Genomic DNA, 27949 nt, shown 5'->3' on the forward strand with positions numbered 1-27949 from the left:
AAAATTCTGTGCACAGATCATTTTATCCACTTATAGGTATGTATGTTGAATGAGTTCTCAATGCAGCACTACTGAGGCTGAGGCACCTTGAGGCCTCATGCACTTTGATGAGAACCCAACTGAGCATGATGGGAGGGAGTGACCCCTGTCTCACCCCACAACATCACTGGAAGGGGTTAAAAAAAGAATCAAATTGTCTAGTCATTTTTGGCATTACATTTTTAATTTTATGATCCACTAGATATTTGTTAAATTTCCATTTATTAAGGTTTATCCTCTGGACTATAAAACTCTATGGTTTTAACAAATCGTATAATATAATATATCTCCAATTAGAGTATATACCAGACTAATTATACTGCTTTTAAAAAATCCCTTATTAGACACCCTTTACTTCTCTACCAGACCTTGGAGACTGTTCAAACTTTCATCGTATCTATTGCTTGTTCTTTTCATATTGTCATACAGTTGAATTATACATACAGCATTCACACTTTTTAGACCTTTTTGTCACTTAGAAATATGCATTTAAATCTCTCTTTTCTTTCTTTTTTTGGGGGGCATTTTCCCCAGTCAGGTTAGGAGGTCTGGGGCCCCCTCGAAGCAATTCTCAGCCATACGGGCCAGCAGATCTATGCTAGGGCCCAAGGATGAAATACTGCTCAGGCCTTGCAGTGCTGGGAATTACTCTGGCCACCCAGGCAGTACTTATGCACCTTCATGGCTATATCCAGAAATGCTTCAGGGACCACAGCTTTTCAGGAATAAAACAAGGGTCAGCAGCATGCAAGGTGTGTAACTTAACTAACCCCTGGACTACATGGACTACATATTCAGCCAGCATTTAATTTCACCCAGCTTTTAAATATCCTTATACTTAATTTTCTTTTTATTTTTGAAGAGCCTTCTGGTTATATATCATAGTTTAACCTGTTGAAAGATATATTGATTATTTCCAATTTGTCAATGATAAATAATGCTGTGATAACATTTCAAGTTAATTGAGTAAGCAACTAAAATCATGATAGTGTATTATTATATGGGAAGACAATGTTTACTTTTGTATAGCATTTTGAGTATTCTTCAAGATAGTTGTACCATTTTTCATACTAATAATAAACAAAAAATACTGTTTTCCACACCAACAGAAATTGATAATGCCCATTTTTGTTTGATTTTGGTAGTTTAGTTATTCTAATAAGTATTAAGTGACATTTCATGAATGTTTAAATTAATTTGGTGGTGATTGTGCCATGCCTGGCAGTGTTTAGGGCGTATTAATGGCTCTGCACTCAGGCAGTCAGGAATCATCTCTGACCAGGCCTGGGGGACCATATGGAATGCTGAGGATTGAACCAGGGGCAGATGTGTGTGTAAGGGAAGCACCTGATCCAACACCTTACTGGCCTCAATATTCTTTAGTGGCAAATTATGTTGACTATTCAATTATTTGTTACTTGTAGGTCTTCTTTGTTCAAATGTCTACTCAAATCATTTGCCTTTATTTGATAATTTTGCTTTTTTTCTGTTATTTTCTTACTTTAAAAATCTCTCTCTCTGGGGGCTGGAGCGATAGCACAGTGGGTAGGGTATTTGCCTTGCACACAGCTGACCCGGGTTCGATTCCCAGCATCCCATATGGTCCCCTGAGCACTGCCAGGAGTAATTCCTGAATGCAGAGCCAGGAGTAACCCCTGAGCATCGCCAGGTATGACCCAAAAAGAAAGAGAAAAATCTCTGTGTGTGTGTGTGTGTGTGTGTGTGTGTGTGTGTGTGTGTGTATTGCTGGAGAATGAATCTAGGTCTTTCACATGTAAGGCGTGAGTTCTAACCACTGAACCATATTCCTGACCCTCATATGTGTTTATTTTCTTATTGTTTGATTATAAAATATTTTACTCAAAATTTTTCTCTTTTTTGGGTGGGGTCATGTTTAGAGAAACTCAGAGGTTACTCTGGTCTCTGCATCCAGAAATTACTCCTTGTGGACTCTGAGGATTGAACCAGGGTGGACCATATGGTCTTATTCACTGTACTATCCCTCTAGCCCATCAATATTTTTCTACAGTGATTCTATTTGTATAGGTATCCTTCTATGCCTAAACTTTTCTTATTTCCTAATGCAAAATTAATCAGATTCTTCTGGGTAATTGTACACAATGCCCAATTCTAGATCTAGCTAACTAAAGCAAAACATATTTTTGAAAGTCGAAGACATTTAGAAAACAATAGGTGCTTACAAAATAAAAGTTACTAGTAATCATAGTATTACTATCATGGGGGCTGGAGCGATAACACAGCGGTTGGTCGCTTGCCTTTCATGAAGCAGACCCGAGTTTGATTTCTCCGCCCCTCTCGGAGAGCCCGGCAAGCTACCGAGAGTATGGAGCCCTCACAGCAGAGCCTGGCAAGCTACCCTCGCGTATTGGATATGCCAAAAACAGTAACAATAAGTCTCTCAATGAGAGACGTTACTGGTGCCCGCTTGAATAAATCGATGAGCAACGGGATGACAGTGACAGTGACAGTAATGATAAAAGGTACTGGACAGATAGCAAAATAATGATCTCTATTTCTAAGATCCATTAATCACTTATCGATCTCAGACACTTCGACCTTACACTGCAAACTGTAGGATAACATAGCCTCAAGGAGCTTAGGTTTATCCTGGTCACACCCATCAAGGTGCTCCCTAGTCACTCCCATTCCTTTGTCTATCTGTAACCACTTCTCTATGCTCTCTTCCCCAAACAATTAATCAGCTTTTCTCCCTAATCTGACTCTGTTAATTTGTAAGGTCAGATGTTTCTAGGACACTGAACTTATATTGTAAGTTAATATTGCCTTTCTCCTCTCCTTATATCTTTTGAATAGTTTACTTTAAACCAATGTCCTTTTTGTGTAGACACAAGAAGACAATATTACGCTTTTGTAACTTGGGATTTAATTGGCTTTGAATATTATTCATTCCTGGGCATCTGCTTTCTCCACTTAAGCCTCAGTTGCCCTCAGTTCCTAGCACCCCAAAAGCAGGGTTCCTACAAGGGATGGGACGGACCCAGGGCAAGTAGTGAGTTATGTGCTACCCTGGCATCATGATGGGCCTGGCCAAAGTGCCTAATTCTTAACTATAAGTTAAGAGCTTGGTCATGGACAAATGCTATCATGATCCAAAGTAACGACGAGACTAGGACCTTGCTAGGGATAGGAAAGACTAATCTGGCTTGAGCACTGTAGTCTGAGATTGAGATGGCCCCAGGATAGCAATTCTATAAGTTTAATGTATCTCTTACTGTGTACATACAAAATTATTAATATTATGAATGCTTATATGTTTGCTGGATGAGGAGAGGAGAAACACATTCATGGGACTCTGGCCTTGGATGGGCCATCCTGTTGAAAGAGGATCTGTTGCAGAAGCAGCATCCCCTTAGGGAAAGAACTTTAGCCCTAAGAACTTTTGTTTATTTCCTGAAGAGCACTTTATCTGCTTAATGTTTGTTCATATCTATTGAGAGTAATGAAGAGGAGGATTAGTGCTTGTGGGAAGCTCCAAAGTGATTTGGTAGGTCTGTAGACCCAACACTTGGTGAATATTCTTCATGTGACACCTTTTAGTGCTGGTTCTAGACTTCTGCAGAACATTGGAGTAACCAGGACAGACTTAAAAATCCCACCCTAAAGATTCTGGTTTTTAACTAGTCAAAGTATAAAGATTTTAAAATCTATCATGGAGTCAAGTTTAAGAATCACTGTCTTCAGCTGGGCTTTTCAATTTGAAAATATTTTCCAACATTTTGAAGATAATGTATGTAAGAATACTAGAGAACGGCACCATAAATGAAAGAAACAGATGACGGACAGGACTGTAGCACTGTAGCACTGTTGTCCCGTTGTTCATCAATTTGCTCAAGAGGACACCAGTAATGTCTCCATTGTGAGACTTGTTGTAACTGGTTTTGGCATATCAAATACACCACGGGGAGCTTGCCGGGCTTTGCCATGTTGGTGAGATAATCTTGGTAGCTTGCTGGACTCTCCAAGAGGGATGGAGGAATTAAACCCAGGTCAGCCACGTGCAAGGCAAATGCCCTACTCGCTGTGCTATTGCTCCAGTCTAACAGACAGAACATGCTCATGAAATTTAACTGAACATCATGCAAGAAAATCACAAACACATCAGCACAAAATCAGTAAAATATTCATCACTTTAGCCACTCTAGCATTTTGTGCCTTAGCTTACAAAATTCTAATTACTATTATTTATAATATACTTGAAGTAGAGTTAAAATATAGAATGGTCAGTAGAAAGCAAATCATGAAATTTTTAATTAAAGTACAAGGAAAAATATACAGTTAAATTGGAACTTTTGAAAAGTTGACAAATTTTGATGAAGTTGTGCAAATATTAAAGTTTATCAAAATGTTAAGTTCAGTCTGCTGTTCAATATTATTATTTACAGGAGAAAAAAATGTTAATATTGGTTTTACTTTGTAATCCATGTCTGTTTTGGAGTGAAGCAAATTTTAGTAAAAATTAGTTCGTCTCGAGGTGGTTAAAAATTATGTGAGAAACTCTTTAATAAGCTGTCTTAAAACAAGACACCATCTTTCATAACTCCATCTGTCTGACATTTGTTTGTTCTCCTGGCCAGCTGATAGAACTAGTGCTTTTATCTGCTTCCATTACGACCGCGGTTCCAAATTTTTCCATTACATCATTTAAACTGAAAAATTTTACAATAGCCTTTTTCACTCTTAGTCCTTTCCTAAGATAAACTTTTCTGGACAGAAAGAAATACTAATAGGGAACTCATTTACTACCACCTAGGTCAGCCCTAAGAGAGAAAAAGAGGTTTTTATTCATTTCAGGGAAGTTTTAACGAATCCCTTTTCTTCCTTACCTAGCAAAAGAGTCTCTGTGTGTGTTTTTTTCCCCTTACTAGGAAACTTGAATGCTTCTATACTTCAGTCTAATTACTTGCATTCTTAAATTTATTCAGACCTACTTATTTTATAATTTTATATTATGCCCTTTTATTTTTTAAAATTTCTTAATATCTGTTGGTTAAATCTCTATTATCATTGTAATATAGTTTTTTCTTTATTTTTACTTTTTATGTTCTTCTATTTTTATAATGCCTAGATTTAAAGTTCTACCTGCCTAGCTGTATCTAGAACTAGGTAGATATTTTATTATTTTGCTAAATGATACAAGCTTAGAACACTTTTAACTCTATCTTCCTCATCCTCATCCATCATCTCTTATGCTCAAATAACCTAAGACATGTATTTAAATATACTCTTAAATTTTTTACTCAGTGCATTTTAATTTAAAAGTTACTGGTTTGGGGGCTGGAGCGATAGCACAGTGGGTACGGCTTGCACGTACAAGGGTTTGCCTTGCTGGGTTTGATTCCCAGCATCCCATATGGTCCCCTGAGCACTGCCAAGGATAATTCCTGAGTGTTGAGCCAGGAGTAAACCCTGTGCATTGCCGGGTGTGACCCAAAAAGGAAAAAAAAAAAAGTTACTGGTTTGGTTCACTTTTGTTTTGGCTATTCATCCATTTCATGTCTTCTCTTGTCTTCCCTATTTTGTTTTCCTGGCAACAGCTTCTCTTAATTCTTTTTTCTTTCTTTTCTGTTTTTGTTTTCAGGCTGCTCCATCACCACCACGCCCTGCTTTACAGGGGGCGTGCTCCTTCCTTTGTGCTTGGAGGCTCAGGGTTTTGAACCAGAGTTGGCTACAAGCATGGAGTGCTTAAACTCCGTATATCTCTCCCCCTAATTCTTTTCTATGGGTTCCTTCCTATGGTGCTGAGTGACCCAGGGCTGCTCTCGGAGAAGCTGGGCTGTGATGATTTGGTGCTCAGGCCCAGCCACGCTTGGGAAGAGACTGCAGGGGGCCCTCACACGCTGGATATGCACTCTACCACTTGAACCTTATGCCAAACCTAGCAATACTTGCAGGCTGTTGAAACAATGCCTTGGAAACTGAATGGCTTTCCCTTTGCTGCTGGAACAAATTACCACAAATATCATACTTCCAAAATGGCAATTTTAATCTTAGATATGGAAACCAGAAGTCTAAAAAGCTTCAGTGTCTTTGGAGCCTCATAAACCCCAGAAGGAGCTAAAGAGAAGCCCATTTCTGTTCTTCCCAGCACAGCAAGAGACCACACACAGACTTTGCCTCTGACTCTCTCCAGCTCTTCCATTGCCTCCTCAACTCTCTTCTGTTTGTTCTTCAGGAAACTTTCTTTTTGACCTCATTCTCTCTCCTTCATAAGGTCCTTCGGATCACATTTAGGGCCTCTCTCAAAAATTCACATTTGGGGCTGGAGCAAAAGCACAGCGGATAGGGCATTTTCCTTGCATGCAGATGACCCGGGTTCGATTTCCAGCATCCCATATGGTCCCCTGAGCACCGCCAGGGGTAATTCCTGAGTGCAGAGCCAGGAGTAACCCCTGTGCATCACCGGGTGTGACCCAAAAAGCCAAAAAGAAAAAAATTCACAGTAATTGCCTTTTCTCAATATCCTTAACTTAATCACATTTCTAAAAGGGTTTTTTTGTGTGTGTATTTGGTGTGTTGGTTTTCTGTTTTGTTTTGTTTCATTTTGTTTTGTTACTTAAGGTACCATTTAAGATTGAGGGTGGGGGGAAGACATGGAGAATTTTGGAGGACCAGAATTCTATTAGTGATTGGTTGCGGCTGCCTCAGTTCTCTCTCTCTTATTTTTACCCCCTTCTTCTTTTTCTTTGTGTTGGTATCAGGGATTGAATCCAGGGCCTCAGACAGGCAAAGCAGAAGCTCCATCACTGAGTTCAGTCTGAACAGCCAGTCACCTCAATTCTTTCCACTCACCCTCTGCTTTTTGTGGACTCTGTTCCCCCATCATCACAGGGGTCATTTTTGCGTGCTTTTGCTTCTCTTCTCTCCAGACTCCTGTTACTCGTTCTTTCAACCAGTTAGGCTCTGGGTGAAGGAAGGTGGAGTGGAAGAAAGGTTCTTTGTTTTTCTAATCCATTGTGTTTTGAAAGGCCTGGTGCCTCTGGCCTTTCTCCGTAATTTGGGCTCAGCTCCCTGGGAAAGTCAAACTTGGCCTAAATCTGTGTTTCATCTTGATCTGAAGTTCCTGTCTCTTCACTAGAGCTGATGAGTCATTTAGGCACAGAATGATAGACCCAAAGCAACTGTTTTCCCCTGCCCCGTGAAGACTTCTTTCCTTCAAACTACAGTAGTGATTCATTTTTAGCGAAATGTCTCACTTTTAGATGCCCAACTTTTTGACAGTTTAGAGTGTATGACTGACAAGGCATAAGGCAGAGGCAGAACTTCGCACCCTCTACCATACACTCACCCATGTTTCAGAAAGCCAGTGTCTCTTTCTCTCCTGTCATATGGGAAGTGGCATAACGCTGCCTCCATACTTTCTTTGGAGGCGTCTCTCCTCTTTGAGTTGTGGTTTAATTCATTGCTTAAATCCTCAGCTCTCTAATGAACTCTGGAGTATTTACTATTCTGTGGTTTATCCTTTCTTATTTAGTATGAAGGTGGTAGCGCTATCTTTGTATCTTTATGCATCATAAGCAAAAGCAGATGGTTATGTGGACATTTAATTAAAAAAAAATTCATCAGGCTGATGTGATCACAGGGCTAGCATATGCAAAGTCCTGGATTCCATCTCTGGCACCGTATCTGTATCTCCTGCCCTCATCACTAAGTATGGCCATGGTGGCAGTTCAAAAATGCACCCAAAATACTGACCGATGTTTCCATAACAGCTCTACTTACTCTTATAATGACCTTTAGTTATTTATTAAACTTAACCTAAATGAGAATGGAATGAATTCTACTTGCAGGACTAATTAGTTTTATTGCATAGCTGTGCTTGATGCCCTATCATTATATCTCTTCATTTATATTGTTTTACTGTTAGAGCTAAGTAAATAACTCTCACTAAATTTAAATATCCTTTTTCGTTTTGATAAGTTTTTTTTTTTTCTTTCCACATTTTTTAATTAAAGCACTGTGTTTTTTCTTTTTTTTTCTTTTTGGGTCACACCGGAAATGCACAGGGGTTATTCCTGGCTCTGCACTTAGGAATTAATCCTGTCGGTGCTCAGGGGACCATATGGCATGCTGGGAATTGAACCCAGGTTGGCTGCGTGCAACGCAAACACCCTACCCACTGTGCTGTAGCTCCAGCCCCAAAAAGCACTGTGGTTTTTTTTTTAAAAAAAAAAAAAAAACTTTATAGTTGAGTTTTAGACATACAATGTTGCAGCACCAATCACCACCAGTGTCATCTTCCCTAAACCAATGTTCCCAGGTTCTCTCCCATATCTACCCCAACCCCCCGCCCCCAATCTCCCCTCTTGACAGGCACCTTTCAAAGTTCAGTTGTTAACACTTGGGGCTCTTGATTTCAGTGTTTTTGACTCTGTGGTTTGGATATTTGGCTCTACCATTCCTTAACACCACCTTTGTACCTAATTACCTTGACCTCCTCCCTTTTGCTTCTCATCTGTCTCTTTTCTACCCATTCTTTCTTCCCTTCTCCTCCAATACTCTGGGGCCACGGTTAATCAGGGCATTTCCTCTTTAAAACATTGCAGTCCCTCATCCAGTTATTCTAAATACTGCAAAAATATCCTATTTTCTCAGGAATTATATTTTTCTCATGTAAAATTGTGTACCACTTAGGATGTATATATCTCTACAAAACCAATGCACATAGAACTGGAAATGTATGACATTATCATTTTTGCTTTATTAAAACTAATTTTTATGTAATATACATATTTTCCAAAGCATTCCTTGCATAATATTCTTAAGTTTGATTAGTGTCTTGATTCTGAAGAAAGTATGTTGGGCAAAGTATTTGAAATTCTCTGATATAAAGTAAATTCTCTGATATAGTACCCTGCATTAATTTTGTAACAAAATTTATTTATTTTATTTAATGATTTAAAAATATTTATTATTTAAATGAATACATTGTTTTCAACACTTTTAAAGTGGTTGTTTTACAGTTGTGGAATGATAGCAACAGTCTCTTTGCCATTATCCTTCCCCCTCTCAGCTCCCCTGACTCCTCACTTTCCAGTATTATGAATCATGTCTTAAGGTTTATTGTTATTAGGATTATCTAATTTTTTTTTATTATTTCATGTGTCATTTTGTCTTTTACTTTTAGCCTGTCTTTTACTTTTGGAATCACTTCGCATCATAGCCTCCAATTCCATCTAAGTTGCAGCAAGCTACAAAATTTCACTTTTCTCATAGCTGAGTAGTATTTCAATTGTATATATGTACCACAATTTCTTTATTCACTCATTTCTTGCTGGTCACAAGTGTTGGTTTCAGATCACAGCTATTGTAAACAGTTATTAGCTGGATATAGGTGTACATATAATTTTTCATATAATGTTTTGTGTTTTTGGAGTAGATTCTTAGTCTTGAAATTTCTATGTTAAATGTAAGTTTGCAATAGAAAAATTTTCTGGTTTTGCTACCACAAAAACTAGCAATAGCAAGGGTGCAGGGAACAATTATAAATGATTAAGTGCTTATTTAACACTTGGTTGGATTTTTTAATACAATGCACATAAAATTAGCAATGAAAATTCCTTCTGAAGAGCATCGCCATTATATTATTAGTAATAAATTAACTTAGAAACTTATTAAAACCTTAGGCTAGATGAATGACTTATTACCTTACTGAGTGACCTTAAAAAAGTGATTAAGCCTCTCTGAAACAATAGTACCCCAAATATGAACTGCAAAGGTTGAATTAAGTCATCTTTGAAATTCTCAGTGCTCTAACTTGGAATAAAGAAGCCACTGAAATGAAAGTTTATCTATTGTTTCTTTGTGACCATTTCTCTTCTCTATACATTGTGATGGCTAAACAGAAGCCACAATTCTGAGTGTTCCCTCAGACACCATGGTTTTACTTACTTCCTATTCATGTGTTCATTTTTTTCTCAGATTGCAGAAGAAGGCAAATATTGGATATTCTAACAGAAGTAATATGCACGGCATTTACCTCTACATCTGAAAGATTAATGAAAAAAATAATGTTTAATTTCCTTTCTTTTCTACCATTCCCCCTCCCAAGCCCCAAGCTTCCATCTCAGGAAAGTGGGGAAATAGAAAGCAGCAATTTTATTGCCATCTCAATGTCCTAAAAAATTGACTGGACAGAGAATTCTGCTTATGGGCCTGAGGTCCCCTTGGGCTGTGTTGTAAATAAATAATGACAATGTTTATAGATTTCAAAAGAGATCCAAGGAACACAGAACTGCACTGCTTTCAAATTATTTCAAGAATGAGTTCTGGGTGAATGGACTTTCAGGGTGAATAATGGGTTAGTCAGCAAAACAAGGCTAAGGGCACGCTGAGGCTTTGATCTGTAGCTGGAAACCCTGAGAGGTACAGGAGTGGTCCAAGCTGGAACGGTTTGAACACAGTCCTAAAAGATGTAAGATGAGATTAGCAAGGAAGAGACCAACTGAGGACAAAATTCTCTGGGTCTCACACATGGAGGTGGGGATGAAGAGGGGTTGAAGGTGAGAAATGGTCATTCAGAAATAGTGTTTTTGAGGCTTCTGAAACAGGCAAATATTCAAGCTACATAGAGTTCTGTTTTTATCTTCCCATGGTTTCATTGTGACTCAAGTATTCTGTCAGATCTATTTACATAGTATATGCTAATCTTTTTCAGAAGCGTGCTCTCTGGTTATAATTCTGATCCATGTTTTGCCTTTGAGATTTATAAGTAGCAAAATTGCACTTTTTTGTATTAACAAGTGTTTTGAATTTTTTTACCATGGTTTTCACATTATGTTTAGATAATCCCACTTTTCTAGACTTAGAAGTTTTTAATTTCATTCTTTTACTGCCACATTTATAAAGTTGTGTGCATTTAAATAGTCAAACTGTTTCATAGACAGTTTAATATGATGATGTTATGGAAGATTAACACACTATCTTAAATCCACTTATTGAATTGATCTAATTATTTCCCCATTAATTGAAAAGTCATCTGGTCTTCCTTTATATCTCTTGATGAATCATACCAGCCCTATAATCATTTTATTCCCTTGTACAGAAAGTTCTCTTGCAAAGAGAAACCTCCATCCTTTGTTATTTTTGAATCAAAATTTATTTGAAAATATTGTTTCAAAAATTAAAATTTGCTTCTCATAAGCATTTCAGAGAATATTTAGAATACATTGAAGTATATTTTTTAAAATATGTGAAAATGTAAGTGCTCAAAACTATTCATTTTATTAATTCTGACTTGAGATAACAATGTTTTAGGGAAATCAAATGGAAATAAGCCGAGTCACATTCAAGATATTCTTGCAAATCTGGAAAGCCCTAGTAGGCTTATTATTTATTTATAAATGTATTATTTTATTCATAAGGTTTACCTGCAGCCAAAAATATGTATAAATGTGCATTCAAATGACCCTATATGTTTCTATCCAAATTAAACAATTGACTACTTTGTGGTAATTAATGTGTTAAAAGGGGTCATTGGTAGATTATTTAATGCAGTTGCTTTTGCAAGCAAGTATATCACCAATCTGATTGCTAACATGAAATTATATGCCATCAATTGCATCCCCTTTGAGTTTTTCTAACATAGCTTCAAGGACTATGTTAGAATATTTCTGGTAAGATGAGAAGGTCACAATTTTACCTTCATAGCTAGGAAGAGGAAAACATCTCCCTGTGTTGGGTCTTATATTTTCATTTGTGCTGAGTTTCCTATGTATAATGAAGCCATTGGATTTCTAATTGCTGACATAAACAAATATATTACATCATACTTTTCTCCCTGATAAGAGAGAAGGGTTAAGAAGAGACTTTTATTGTAGGAGGAACAAAACTCTAAATTAATTTATTTTGTAATTTTGCCTCATGGTAAAACTGACTAGAGTTTTGCTGAAATTCTACAATCTTCTATGTTAACCTTGAAAAGACAGATTTTCACTAGTATTTACCGTTTTACTCCTTTTTATTTTAGAATGAGGTATTTTCTTTGAAACTTCTTATGGGAATGTATAAATTTAAACTTCCCTGAGCAAATGTTATGAATGAAAAATATGCTAAAACTAGAGATTCTTTTATTTCTGGATAGAAAATAATCATTATTCTTTTTCTTTCCAGTTTCTTCTTTGTGGAATATGTGGAATACTGTGTGCCAAAAAAAAATCTGGACTGGTCGTAAGTTTTTGTTTTATTTATGTTATGCATGGAAGTATCTGATATGTAATAAAGTCAAAAATGGGAATGATAACCTAGGCCACTTTCATAAGCTGAGCATTACTACTTAGTAAAAATGATTGAGAGATAAATCCTAAATTTTTATTTTCAAAGAAATCCATCAAGATTATTAGAGACTATGATGAATAGAAGACTTTGACATATTCTTTAAATACATAAATATGCAATTCTTAATGATGCTATTGTTGACGTTCTCTCCTTTCCCAGTTTATAGACTCTTAGATAACACATGAATCTGTCAGTTCACTGAAAAAGATGCAGCTTGAATTCATGGGGCACCTAACTCTTTAAATATGAAACTGAATCCAAGAATTACTAGCGTTATCTGACTATGAGGTTAATTTTACAAAGCAGCAAGATAGCTGTGTTGTTTTTATTTGGTTTGATTTGGGATTTGGGGCCACACCCCATAGTGCTTACTCCTGAAAATTTTATTGTTATTTTTGTGTGTAGGGGTCACTATCCAGCTTCTGTGTTGTTATAATGACAATTAATTCCCCAAACATCTTAAATTTCATTAATATAAATGCAAATAGAAGTGTTTTCATATAGTATGTGGTTATTACACTAGGTTTGGGTGGGTATAACATGCTTCCATATAACTTATATTGGCTAGAAGAAAATTTCTAGGTGCTGAGGTATGGATTCTCCATTCTTTCCATGCAGTGGAAAGAATTTTTTTTTTTAATGTGGCTTATTAAGCCGAATACAGTAGAAATAGCTTCAGGGTGCAGGGAATAGGTCACATTACAATTATGGTTGTTTAACTCCCTTTTTTCTAATCATATAGTTTCTTTGAGAATATAGTTTCTTTATTGTGGGGGAAAAAAATAAAGCCCTCTATTGCTTTAGATGCTGAGATAGAATTTTTAAACACTTTAAAAGACTTTTGGAGAGACAGAGCTATATTACAGGGACAGGGCACTTGCCTTGCACATGATTGACCCAGATTTCATCCCTGGCTTCCATTATGGTCCCTGAGCCCTTCCAGGATTGATCCCTAAGCACAGAGCCAGGAGTAAGCCCTGAGTGCCACCAAGTGTGCTTCCCCACCCCTACACACCCGCCACCAGCAAAAACAAGTGTGCAAACAAACAACCACAACAAAACCCATCTGGAATAACCTGGAATAACTTTTTTCTCCAGGCTTGTAGTTTATACAATGTCCTCCTGAAGCTCGTTAGCTATCACCTTCATTCTTTCCACACTTTCTTCTACAAGACTTTATTACTATGTGATTAAAATTTACTTAGACCTTGGATGGATGAATGAAAGGTATTGGGAGAAGGGGAGAGAGAAAGAAGGAAAGAGAGGAAAGTAGAAGGAGGGTAAATATCTAAGTCACTTTGAGCTACTCCAACAACTACTATAGACACAGTCCTGGGGTTCAGAGTTGCAAATAGCTGGGATCTGATAAATTCCCTTCTAGGTCACAAGACGTGGGGCAAGCCTCCTGGTAGGTCACAAATTTCTGAGAATGTCCACACAAGGCGCGTAGGGAATGAAACCTTCACTCTTATGACTCAATTATCTCCTAATAGTAGAATTTCAAGTAATATTATATGTGGAATTAGGACTTCAAGTTACGAACTTTGGATTGACATAAAGATTCTGTTTCTAGTAGAAGAGAAGAGAAGAGAAGTGGGGATGACAGAGGAAATAATTCTTCAAAAGCACTAGTGCCTTTTTGGGCGGAGTGATAGCACAGTGGGTAGGGCATTTGCCTTGCACAAAGCCGTCCTGGGTTCGATTCCTCCGCCCCTCTCAGAGAGCCCTGCAAGCTACTGAGAATATCTAGCCCGCAGGGCAGAGCCTGGCAAGCTACCCCTGGCACATTTGATATGCGAAAAACAGTAACAACAAGTCTCACAATAAAGACGTTACTGGTGCCCACTCGAGCAAATCGATGAACAACTGGAAGACAGTGCTACAGGCAGTGCTACAGTATCTTTTTACTGACTTTCTAATTTTTCTATACTTTGTAAAAAAAGAAATTCATAGAATCTAAGCTTTTTAGAAATTATCATCTACTTTTCTCTCTTGTCCTATCTATCAGAGGTTCTCATAGACAATATTTAGCTGTCTGTATTTATCCTGCAGTGAAAATGTGTGAAAATTTCTCTGCTTTAAATACTTCTGAAATCTAGAATATCCTGTGCAGAGAAATGCAAAAAAGTTTTATTTGAGAGCAAGTTACAGATTTTAAGGTTTTAATTTCTAAATGACAATATTCTTGCCTGCACATGATAAAAAATGATATTTTAAAATAATTAGTGAGAATACCAGTAGGAGAGATATTTTCCTACATCAATACAGTTGATTTGCATTTATTTTATTAATTAAAAGTGATTCTTTATCTGAAGGCTAGATAGTCCCTCCATATTTTCTGATAATGAATAAGCATCAAAATATATTCCCAAGAAATTTCACACTCTCTGAACATACTTTAAATTGTAAAACAAATTAAAGTATCATGAAAATTGAAGCTACATTTGTTTCACTTAATTACTCAATAATCTATCATTAATATTTTATTTACCTAGCTAGGGGCTGGAGCGGTAGCACAGCTGTAGGGAGTTTGCCGATCGGGGTTCGATTCCTCCGCCCCTCTCAGAGAGCCCAGCAAGCTACTGAGAGTATCTCACCCGCATGGCAGAGCCTGGCAAGCTACCCATGGTGTATTCAATATGCCAAAAACAGTAACAAGTCTCACGATGGAGACATTACTGGTGCCTGCTCGAGCAAATAGATGAGGAAGGGGATGACAGTGACAGTGACATTGACCTAGCTAGAGGAAGATGATATCCAATCACTACTAGGACTTCAGTCTTGGTGATAAATACAATGATACAAATACAAAAAGAATTGATGAATCTAATAGGAGAAACAGCATTACCAACCTCGAGTGGCTTTTGTTCTGGCTCTGTGCTATTTCATTGCTCTTTTTCACACATCTTCAACATGGCTTTAGTCTCTGCTGTAAACTGCATTCTCTTTGATGAGATATCACATCCAGGAAGACTTTTCTGAAATTAAATCCTTGTTGAAGGTTGTTGGGGGTTTTGTTTTGTTTTTGTGAAATTCCTAGTTGGACTTAAATATTCTTCCTCCCTCCTTAAAGGGAAATCCACTCATCTCTCCTTCTTCACCTTTGCCTTGGGAAACATTGAAAATTTTCTCATAGAAGACTGACCTCTATGCAAGGGGAAAGTCTATGAGCTTTTTGGCTTTGTAATGTTAACTGCTGCCTTTCTTAGGGATCTAACAGATGCTAAAGCCTCAATTAGAACATGCTAGATACCACTAAGTGTCAACCCAAAATAATACCTAAAAATGAAAAAGGAAATGTTAAAATTAAGTTACATAGCTGGTTACTCTATTGAAGTATAACAAAGGAGGAAACATGCAATATCAGGTAAGAATATCTGAAGAAGTTAGAATTAGATTTGCCCTTAAGTGCAGGAGCCCAAAACATAAGTGAAAGACATCATGGGGTGGGAGGATAGACATTAATAAGAAAGGGGATAGGAAAAGAAATTGTTCCAGAAAAGTTGAAGAGGGGCTGGAGCAATAGCACAGCAGGTAGTGCATTTGCCTTGCCCAGGGCCAACCCAGGTTCGATTCCCAGCATCCCATATGGTCCCCTGAGGACCACCAGGAGTAATTCCTGAGTGCAGAGCCTAGAGTAAGCTCCTGAGCACTGCCAGTGTGACCTAAAAACATAAAAAAAAAGTTGAAGAAGAGGCTGCATAATCAATGAAGCACAGCAGCAGGTAGGGTGTTTGCCTTGCACACAGCCCATCTGGAGACCCCAACAAATACCGAGGGTATCCCGCCCACATGGCAGAGCCTGACAGGCTACCCATTCAATATGCCAAAAACAGTAACAAGTCTTACAGTGGAGATATTACTGGTGCCCACTTGAACAAATCAATGAGCAACAGGATGATAGTAATACAGTGATATTTATTACATCAAAGACATTAGGCTTTAATATTTCAAGGATACTATGATATATGTAGCACTGTAGCACTGTCTTCCTGTTGTTCATCAATTTGCTCGAGCAGACACCAGTAATGCATCCATTGTGAGACTTGATACATAGATTGAATAAAACTCAGGCTTTATTAAAAAAGATCTAGATTAAGTTATTAATAGTATCCAAAGTCACATCCTGTGTTTTTCCAAAACAATCAATCAAACTGTACTTTTAGAGGGTCTATCATGTATTCTCATTGTAGTGCTACAGACTAACAAAGACTTTAAGATAGAAGCAGGGCCCAATCACTGTGTACCCCCGAGAAGAATGTTATGAAAATATATGCACACACAATGAAAATATGTTTGAATAAAATATGGATTTAAGCAAATTTCTTAAGTTCATGCAGCCAGAGTACTGTAAAGCGCCATGGGATTAATGGTAATTTAATTAAAAAGTTAATTAGATATCAGCATTAAAAAATGATGGATTCAGTCTCTAAATTCAACTACTATCTATTCATCTTCTAAAATGTGTAATTCTATTCCCCTCAGGGTGTTCCTGGTTGGGTTAATTAAGATGATAGTCATATAGAATTCCTTAGCACAGTAGTACAGGTATGAATAACACATGATAGATACTTTTTAAAAAGCTGGGGCGGGAGAAATGGTAAAGTAGCTAGGACACTTGCCTTGCACACAGCAAACTTGGGTCTGTTCCCTGGAATCCCGTATAATCACTTGGACACCACCAGGAGTGACACCTGAGCACAGAGGCTGGTGGAGGCTCTGAGAACACAAGGGTGTGTCCCTTTGAAAACAGAAAAATAAAACAAAAACCTATTATTGGTACCCAGGGAAATAGATCCAGGAGTAAGTTTTTAGCCCACAAACCAAAAATAAAACTTACTTAATTTTTATTATAACCAATATTTGGGCTGGAGCGATAATACAGTGGTAGGGCGTTAGCCTTTCACACAGCCGACCCGACCCGTGTTCGATTCCTCTGGCCCTCTCTGAGAGCCTGGCAAGCTACCGAGAGCATCCTGCCCACATGGCAGAGCCTGGCAAGCTACCCGTGGCATATTTGATATGCCAAAAACAGTAACAATAAGTCTCACAATGAGAGTCGTTACTGGTGCCTGCTGGAACAAATCGATGAGCAACGGGATGACATTGACAGTGATCACAGTGACAGTGACAATATTTATGTAAATCTGAATCTGACTTTAGATTGTGTTTATTTTAGAGTTTTCATAAACTCAGGGCTTCATATTGATGAATGTGTTAGACTTCAAAATACATTATTAATAAATAATTAGCTATTGGGGCTGGAACAATAGCACAGCAGGTAGGGCATTTGCCTTGCATGCGGCTGACCCAGGTTCGATTCCCAGCATCCCATATGGTACCCTGAGCACTGCCAGGGGTAATTCCTGAGTGCAGAGCCAGGAGTAATCCCTGTGCATAGCCAGGTGTGACCCAAAAAGAAAAAAAATAACTAGCTATTAATTCATCCAATACTATGATCTGAGCTATCTCCAGTAAGTCAGATTGCAAGGACACCTGCTGCCAGGACAGTTCGTGTTCTCTAGGAAGTACCACAAACACCTTCAGGTTATTGTACATCAACAGTCCTGGATGTGTACAGTATACTGTGTAGGGGTCAGTTTTGTTTCCTCAACTTTACCATTCCCTCCTTGTTCTAAACAGATGATCCTCTTTTCTGCCTGCTGTATCTGTGGACTCATTGGGGGCATCCTGAATTTTCAGTTCCTTCGGGCAGTGACAAAGAAGTCCTCTTCCCTTTACCCCCTGCATCTTGCCTCCATGTCTCTTGCGTGCATAGGGATTGGGGTCTGCACCCTTTCCTCATGGCTCACATGTCGACTTGCCAGCTATGAACAGAGGAGGATGTTTTCGGAAAGGGAGCACTCCTTGCACCACTCCCATGAAATGGCTGAGAAAGTGAGTTCTCTACCTTTCTCCTCTCGTCACTATCATATGATGACTACAGTCGACTGTTAGCACATCAGTTTTAGATGAGAAGTTTAGAAGTTGGATTTTGGAAAGGTTGGCCTGTTAGGCTAAGAATAGAAAATTTTAATTATTTCTTTTCTCTGCAATGTTAGACATACCTAGTTTCAATATAATTTTTAGCCTGTCAATCTATACAAAGCAAGCTCCTAAAATAGCATTCCATAAAATATTGAAAGCCTTATAAATATGGATTTTTGTGCATTATACTGAGGAGAAACATGTAAACTAAATACACTCTCTCCTCAGTAATGCCAGTTTTAGAAATAGGATGAATTCCTCTTTCTAACTTATCCCTTATCCTTGAAAGTAGATGCATTTGATTATGTAAATTAGATTTTCCAGCATAAAGGGACCTTTTAATAAGGCAACAAAAAGCCTTGCCTATCAGTGCAGATAGCACAATCCACATAAAGCTTCATTTAACTCTCATCTAAACTTTATGCATATTTGGGTAGCTTTGCCTGTATCTTAAACAATGTTCCTTGCATAATTGTTTTGTGAAACCCTTTCAAACAGAGTTATATTTATTGCATAAAGGGACAAATGGTACAGAGAGGTATCTGTTTCAACCACAAAATTTCTTAACTCAGTTCCAGCTACTTATATTTAATAAGAAAAAGTTAAAGCATCTATAAAATTGATTATGGCCACATCATACTTGTCTTTATATCATGGAAATAAAACATGTAACCATCCAAGAATGAGCTGCAAGATTTATTACTTTGTTTCTTTTTACTGTTAATCTGAAGGAAAGACATTTATTGTGTAATTTTATATATCTCCATTTTATATGAAATCTATACATATAAATGAGAATAGATTTGTTCCAAGAAAGCAGTGTTGAACAAATCTCTGCATGTTCTTCCATAAAGAATTGAGAGTGAAATAGCAGGGCTAGTAACTTAAAGAAATGGGTTGTTAAAAGTAGATTATCATTATATATTTAGACAGTGTCTCTTTCATGCTCTATTTTTATGCTAGTGTGATTTTATTTTTTGTGTATATGGTTTTGCAATATTTATTGTATGATTGTTATATTTACATTAGAGATTGAGGGCTATTGAAATAACCGACTTGCCCAGCTGCCCGGTGGTGCCCCCGACACCAGAGTTACCTACAAGGTACGCTGATTTCTAGGGAGTTACCATGTTGTAATGTCACAACAGCAAGAGCTGCGTCTTCTAGGAAGCCATGATGTCAGCAAATCAGTCTGAACTGATGCTGTGATGTTGCTCTTCAAAGTGGTGATTTCCTGAGACACCTACTTTGAGGACCTGACATAGATGTACATGGCAGAGCCTTGCAGCTTGAAAAGTGGCTGAATATGTGAAATATTCAGCCTTCCTATAACCATCCAAACACATTTCTGTTTGGATGATTCATGATTCCTTTATTCTCTGCTACATCATAATTTTGACCAGTATCATCATTCACAGGCCAGAGTTTTGTTTTTAATAATAAATGTGTCTTACAAAGACAAACTGCATCTCCCTCATGTCAAAATTGCATGAGCAGATTACCTAAGCCTGACGCTAATACAGTAAAAATTCTGAATGAAAACTTCCTTCTTGTAAAGTCATCTGCTGTGCTACATTTCAAATTTATTTATCATATTTTGTTGTTAAGAAATCATTCTTGCTTTGGTTAAATGGTATAATTACAATACCACATAGATGCTATGGCCCAAAATAATCTGCAAATAGTCATATTTGTTTCTACCCAAATTCAGAGTATATCATTCTTGTGAAATTAGACATGCCTATTTGCAAATAAACTGAAGATATTCTTGCATTTTAAAGGTAATTTTCATTGTTGTTTCCTACCAATAATTTTGGCAGAAATATAGATATCTATATGTATCAGTCTACGTGAGGATGAATCAAGTTAAAACATTTCTTTTGTAAATTTTTTTAAAAATAGATTAAAAAAACCTTCAAAAATATATATTACATACTAGGTTTATTTTTAAAATAGATTTTAAATTAATTTTTGGATACACCATCATCTTACAAGAAGTAAAAAACACCTGAGACTCTTCTATAGCATCATTCCAAAATTGTTGTTCTGCACTCAAAAGGAGTAACAGACAAAGGTGTAAATATTTCAAAGATCAATTTTGTGGAATGACTTTTATTTACCTTGTCATCAACAATGGATTCTTATATGAAGCATTAACTCAGATTATTTTCTATAAACTTCATCTGATCCCAGTCACTTCAGTATTATAAATGTTACTTTCACCAGCCCATAGAGGTAGCCTGCTGGCTCCAAAGGATCTTCTATTCTCTAGGAAAGTATTTACCTAGAGATATGTGAGCTTTTAGGCAAATTCTGGTGATTTCTGGGAAAATTATAATAAATACTCAAGTTCAAGACACCACCCTAGGGCTTGAAAGGACCAGAGCACTTTGCCTGAGACAAGTGTTGAAATGCATCATCAAAACATGCCATCTATTTTCTCAGAATATTCTTTAAGGAAACTATCCCACTCTCCATGAGAAAATATAATTTCCAAGAGAAATTCAAAAGCAGACAATTCCTACTTCAATTTCCCCAAGTGATCCTCCCAAGTAATTTTCATAACTATTCAATGCAAATAGCATGTGTCTTTTTCCCCTTTCATCCACTCTATTAGATTTTCTGAGACAAAAATGAAGCTTAATACCTTTTCACATTTGAAATAAACATTTAGAAGAACTTCTACATTTACAAAAAAAATGCTTTAATTTTTACCTTTAGTTCTCCAAAACTAAAAATTCTATATGAAATAATAGATACAAGATAATTGAAATAATAATTTCTGTTTGAATTATTATTTACCACTTTTTTGCAAATAGGTTTGCTCAGATGTGCAAAGATGTTGCTATTTTTGTTTTTGCCTAAATAATATTTATGATGTATACAGTAAAATTCATAATTGTGAAGGGTGTCACAACTCTTCATTAGTTTTTATTGTGTACAGTAGAATTCAGTGTTTTAAAAAAATGACTTAAAATCATGGATTTTTTTCTCAAATGAACATATTTCTTTTTTTGTTGAACAATTGGAAATAAACATATTTCTAAACATTGAAATGGAACTTTTTATGTTAGTTACTTTATGACTTACTTTTCATTGACTTCCCATTAAGTTTTCCTTAACTTCTTAGTCACTGATCATTAAGAAAAAAACGTTAAGAGGTTTTACTCTTTGCTTTGTTTTTACTGAGTGGCAGTGTCCTGAAAAATCAATCTTTCTCATAGTGATTTATTAGTGATCCATAGTTATAAACAAGACAAATAATGATCTCCTTGTGGGTTTTTCAGTTCTGAGGAAAAAGACTACGCATTTTTCTATAGAGTCAAAAATAACCTCTATATTCTTTTAGCACTTTGCTTCAATGCTCATGGAGGACCCTATGACTGGGAAAGATTAGACATGTACTATCTTCTTCCTTCTTGGTGAGGTCTTTCCAAAATAAAGATGAGGAACCAGAGACTGAATTGCTTTTGTGGATAGAAAGATTTGGGTATTTGGTCTAACAGATTATCACTTCAGGATTTTCATGTGCTTCAAGATGCCATGAAATTTCATTTCCTTACATGCAACAATTTTTAATCCTTAGCCTTCCCCCAAATGTAACAAGTTTTTCAAAGGATTGAAATTTCTGTTATGCAAAACACATGAACAAGATTTATACCTTACTCTGAATGTTGATTAATTCATTTTATTTTCATAACAGGAAATGACAGACAACATGAGCAATGGAGGACCACAACTGATATTTAATGGAAGAGTATAATCAATGTTTTAAATAACTGAACATTTTATACCATTTTCAAATACCAAAGGATTAGGAGAAAAATACTAAACACTTCTTGCATTTGCTGTTATCTCTTCTGAGCAAACACTAAAATTACTCCTTTTCAATTTTGCCTCACTTATTTCCTTGATATTTTTTATTGGGTGAAACTTTCCAGAAATGCTCTAGAACAGAAATTTCAACAGACTTTCCCGATTGCTCTATGGAAAAAGTATCAACAAGTGAAACAAAACAGAAAGATTCCTATTCTATACAACACTATTTGATTAGCATGAATGTTAGATTTGTAATGACATGTTTCATATAAGTAAATTAAAAGTGCAAATATCAAGAAAAAATTATAACTTATTGATGTCTTTGTTTTGAAAGACGATGGCTTCAGGAATGCCACAATACAAAACCTCAGCAATGCCTTGTTACAAAACATTGTAATTATTTTCAATTTGTGAATGAATTATATTTCATAATTTATTTATAAGCAACATAAACCTAAAGCATAAACAAGAGATTTTTTTAGAGAGAGACAATATTAATCTGTATGATATTTTTGCATTTTTGCACAAGAGTGAAAAGTTGTACATGAATATCATTTAAGGAAAATAAACATGCTTCAATTATTTACTATGCAGATTTATCTGCATTTTATTGAATGAGAAGAAGAATAAAAGTCTGTATGTGTATATACCATTGTAAATATAGAAAATATATACAACATATATTTGTAGCATCCATACATGTACAGAAGAGGTAGAAAAGAAATTTGTGATGTTGTGGGGAATATTTTCAACATACTGTCCCCATAGAGACAAGAAAGGCTTTTTTTTAATGCCTATAAAATCAAAAATTTTATTTCTCCTGTTTGCTCATTTTTAATTTTATTTTATTGTGTCTTCTATTTGTATGTAGATTCTGATTGATATTTATGGATTTAAGTGTTTGGCATAGTGTAGAATAAGATAGATCATTATAAGTCTGTATTTTACCATATTATGACATTTATGTAATGGTAATTATTAAAATCAATTTGCAAACCAAACAACTTTAAATCACATGCTTCTACATTCATACAGACATAATCACTTAGTATAATCCAATTAAGTTATATAAAAGGACAGATGGTGTACACCCAGAATATGAAGTTATAATTATCTTTGCTATAATTTTAGAGCTCTTACAATTATTATGGAATAATAAAATAAATTATTTTAAAGAATACACAGGTTCAAGGTACATGAAAACATAATATAGAAGAAAATTTAAAAATAACATAGCTTGATTCAGTCTTTCTATTTCACAATGGAATGGTAAAATTGAAACCTATGATGATATGTGACTATTGACAAGAAAACAGCAGGTCTTTAAAAAGATTTTTGAAAATAGAACTTTGGAAAAAAAGTAAGTAATTATAATGTCTTAACACACATAACTCCTCACTGCATTGTATACATTTCTTTCACCAAAGCTAATTTTCAGGTCATTTTTATAAGTTAATTAAACCATAAAATAACACTTTTAATATCTAGTTTGAGAACATGTTATAATTTAGAAACAAAATAGGCATTTGAAATATGCTAACAAAATAAAAGCAATTCTGGTTAGTGGAAATCTGAAGAAACGTGATGATCATCTACCATATTTAAAACAGCTATTTAAAAATTCTAGCTGCATATATTCAAAAAATCATTTGACTATAGTTATTTGGTGTAATTTTTTTAGTCTTCCAACTCATTTGAATAGCTTTGTTAACAGTAGGTTGTAGATCTTGCCCCCCCAAATACACCTCAGATAGTGAATCAATATTATCATTGTTTTCATTTGATGTCAAAAGCAGGAATGATGTTTATCACTAAAATGTACTACAATACAATACATATATTTTTGTGTGTACATCGCTTTATTGAATTATCCAAGGATGTAGTTTTGTACTGAAAGATTAACCACCAACTTTAATTTTAGGTGGTACTCTTTGTAGATATGTTTGTACAATATAGAGTTTGATATATTAGTGAGATGTTTTAATGACTTTTGGACTAATTTACGAGATCACACATTAAAGGAAAAAATTAAGCTTATCACTGCTTTTACATAGAGTTAAGAAGACATGCATTCATCACAATTATCCAATAATGTATTTAACCAAAAATATCTATCTGTCTTTAAATGTAATTATTTTTACTTGATAATTTCAAGACTTGATTATTTATAGTAATTTATTTGGGATGTGAGTTTTTTTGAAATAAGTAGGGAAAAGTTAGAAAGATGTTTAAGTACTTGAAAATTAAATTTTCACAATGCTTTAAATGATGAATCAGACTTTTTAAGTTACTACATTGAAGTTTTACCCTTGGAAAAAGTAATGTGATGCTAAATTAGGAAAATGGTGTTGTGAATAGTAACATGGTTTGTTGTCAAGAGTAGCTACAAGAGTTGGCCATACAAGAATAAAAAAAAAATGTAGAATCTGCCTTGAGGTTTTTTTTAAACCTATTATCTGAGTGTCTGTGTTTGTGTGCATCTGTGTGTGTTTTATTGTGTGTTAAGATACACATTTAACTGTTTAGAAGTGGTATGATGGAACATGGATTAGTGACTTTATTGATATGTTTGTGTAATAAAATTGTGTGTTTTAAAACTACGGATGACGTGGACTTTCATTATTACACAAAAATACTTTTGCTTGATGACTTGATGAATAAATGAACTGTTCTGAGATTGGCAGGGAACACGATATTGTAAATGAAAGGGTGCCAGCTTGAAGATGTGGAATTAAGAAAGGGTACTACTTGAGATTAGAACAAGTGTGGTTATTTGGGGACATAGGAAGACAAAGAGTCTAGTAAGACAATGAGGTTGCTGAGGAGGTGGCAAGAAATAAGATATAGATAAGAGTCAGAACCTGTTATTGGTTGAATTGAGATTGCAGAACATCACGACTGAAACCACAATGCAGAAGGAAATCTTCCTTCCCATGTGGGTTTGTCAAATTGGCTGCTACTGGTATTTGGAGTAGATCATTCACTGAGCGACTTCCAGCCACTTAACTAGTGCATATCCTCGTCCACAAATTGCCAGGAGGGCAATCTGGTCACCTGAACGGACAAAACAAAAATTGCACTGAGTCTTTAGTAGGGAAGAATTGCCCATAATTAAATCCTTGACCTTGATCCAAAGTAGTCAATGTGAATTTTTGTGTAGTATAGGCAGTGTTGGTGCAAGGTAGACCTGAATGCTCAAGGTTTTATAATCACCATTTTAAGATTTTTTTCTGTCAGACTTATTATTGATTCAGTAAACACTTATTCATATGCTTACAGTAAATACAATTAATTAAAACAAAATTAAAGATTAAATTTATCATTCCAAAAAGTCACAATCCAAACAGTAAGTAACCACACATAAACAATAGTACTAGAATATTTCCTTTATCTTGGGAAAGTCTGAGTGGGCAGTGCTAGTCAAAAGCATGCAGATAACTGCTTAAGACAATCAGTACTTTATAGAGGTTTTTCCATAGGAACTTAATTTTTATTAAAATAAGCCATGCAAAAATGTTGGCAAGTACTCCATGGAGTTTGGACCTAAATCCATTGCCAAATAAATGAGTTAAACTAGGCAAAATTCACTATAAGGCCAAATTTATGATCAAGTTGAGAAATTGCTTTAACAATTTCATGTTTAAATTTGTTTATGAAAAATTTTTACCAAATTACTAAAAGTTTTGTTCAACAAGCAAGAGAACTCTTTTTTGTAGTTTCTATGTTAGAAGAAGTTTTCTCAGGTTATACCATGCATCAATGACTAATGCTGCATTTCTGGTTTGGGGGAACATGAATATCAGTATGTTGTCTTTCACTACTCAGGAACACTCAGCTTGTTAAGAAACCTTATGTCCAATACAACATTTGTATCAATCAGTTAGCAAACTCATTTTAGAAACTTGGAGAAAACTCTTCAGTGCCATTTGGTTTGAACACAGTTTCCAAATAAAGTTGCAGAACTTGGCATTGCCTCCTACTTTTTGTCTTTAAATCCCTTAAAGAAGCATATGTTATATACCTTATTCAGAATGTCTGACAGCCAGTGATTCCAAATCCATAAGTCAGAGCCTGTCCGTTACTCATAGTAAAGGAAATCAATTGAGAAATTTCTAGAAATGTGATGCCTAGTAAAATATTTTTCTATTTATATAATGCCCCAACACCTGATCCTTCACCAATATGCATTTCCTATCACCTATGTCCTGAGTTTCCTATGGCCACACTCCATCCCCATCCCCCACCCCCTGCCCTGGCCTGCCTCTATGGCAGGCACTTCTCTTTCTCTCTATCTCTCTGTTTCTCTCCCCGCCTTCCCCGCCCCTCCCCTGACATTATGGTTTTCAATACAGGTACTGACAGGGTATTCCTTTATAATGACATGTATATCCCGTTTACTACTCTCAGCACTCAATTCTGTACCAGAGTGGTCATTTTCAAATATCATTGCCTAGTAAAATTATGTAGCACTGTAGCACTATAGTCCCTTCATTCCTTGATTTGCTTGAGCGGGCACCAGTAATGTCTCCATCGTGAGACTTGTTGTCACTGTTTTTGGCATATCAAATACACCAAGGGTAGCTTGCCAGGCTCTGCCATGCGTGCGGGATACTCTCGGTAGCTTGTCAGGCTCCCCGAGAGGGATGGAAGAATCAAACCCGGGTCAGTCATGTGCAAGGCAAATGCCCTACCCGCTGTGTAATCGCTCCAGTCCAGTAAAATTATACAAAAGATATTTTGTTTGCATGTGGGTTTTTTTCATAATTTCTTTTGCCAGGAAAATGATTTCTGAATGCCAGAGTCTTTCACTAGTAATGTATTTTCCAAGAAGTATATTTTAAAATGTCACTCTATAGGTCTGAAAATTATCATTTCAATATTTTTATTATCTATGTCAACAAATTATAGGCAGATCACCTCCAATTCATTCAAAATCTTGAAAGGCTAAGATTTGTCTTTTCTTCCCTTCATATCCATTTGGGATAATTAAATGCAATTTTTTTTTTCATCAGCAACCAAATGAGCTCCTACTTATTTAGCAACACATCTCAAGCCCTTCCACCAAGCCAAAACACACTGTTACTAAAAGTTTCCAGAAAGACTTTATCTTGCCTGAATTTACACAGAGAAACCTAAAATTGTGTCTGATTTGCATTAAAACCTTCATTAACCAGAAGGAGCATTCCTTGGTATTGATCAGTCAGGATTCTAATCCCACCCCTGCTCCCAACCCCTCCTCCTACTTTCTAAGACAGAGTTAGTATATCAGACATCATTCCCCTGCACTGTAGAACTGTAGCACTGTTGTCCTGCTGCTCATCAATTTGCTCGAGCAGGCACCAGTAATGTCTCCATTGTGAGATTTGTCATGACTGTTTTTGGCATATCGAATACACCATGGGTAACTTGCCAGGCTCTACTGTGCGGGCAGGATACTCTCAGTAGCTTGTTGGGCTCTCCGAGGGGGACAAAGGAATCGAACCCGGGTCGGCCTCGTGTAAGGCAAATGCCCGACCCGCTATATCATCATTCCCCTACCTAAAGAAATGTTAGAAGAGATCCCTGGGCCCTCCAAGGTCATACCCCAAAACGAAAAGTGACAAGTTCCTTTGTAGGTGCCTCTTTAGGCCAATACAATGCTCTTATTATTTCTCTCAGAATAAATAAGTATAGTAATTACTTAATGCCCATCCTTTTATAAAATTCATTTTTATTTTATTTTAATGAATCACCATGAGATACAGTTACAGACTTAAAAATTTTCGTGATTACATTAATCAGGACTGGA

General features: G+C 36.2%; 1 protein-coding gene across 7 annotated transcripts in view; it reads left to right on the top strand.

Annotated features, from left to right (window-relative positions):
* Nucleotides 1-24761, top strand: part of TMEM196 (transmembrane protein 196) — a 54204-nt gene extending 29443 nt beyond the window's left edge. For 5 of the 7 annotated variants that reach the window (XM_055121530.1, XM_055121539.1, XM_055121546.1 and 2 more), the window contains exons 2-5: nucleotides 12190-12246; nucleotides 17998-18252; nucleotides 19372-19445; nucleotides 22046-24761. In XM_055121530.1, coding sequence (XP_054977505.1) covers nucleotides 12190-12246; nucleotides 17998-18252; nucleotides 19372-19445; nucleotides 22046-22052 — 393 coding nt within the window. In that variant the 3' untranslated portion in view covers nucleotides 22053-24761. The remainder of the gene's footprint in view (nucleotides 1-12189; nucleotides 12247-17997; nucleotides 18253-19371; nucleotides 19446-22045) is intronic. The other 2 variants (XM_055121551.1, XM_004602246.2) reach the window with 1 other exon arrangement.
* The last annotated feature ends 3188 nt before the right edge of the window (nucleotides 24762-27949 follow it).

The sequence above is a fragment of the Sorex araneus genome, chromosome 1 (assembly GCF_027595985.1).
Source record: "Sorex araneus isolate mSorAra2 chromosome 1, mSorAra2.pri, whole genome shotgun sequence".
Taxonomy (NCBI): domain Eukaryota; kingdom Metazoa; phylum Chordata; class Mammalia; order Eulipotyphla; family Soricidae; genus Sorex; species Sorex araneus.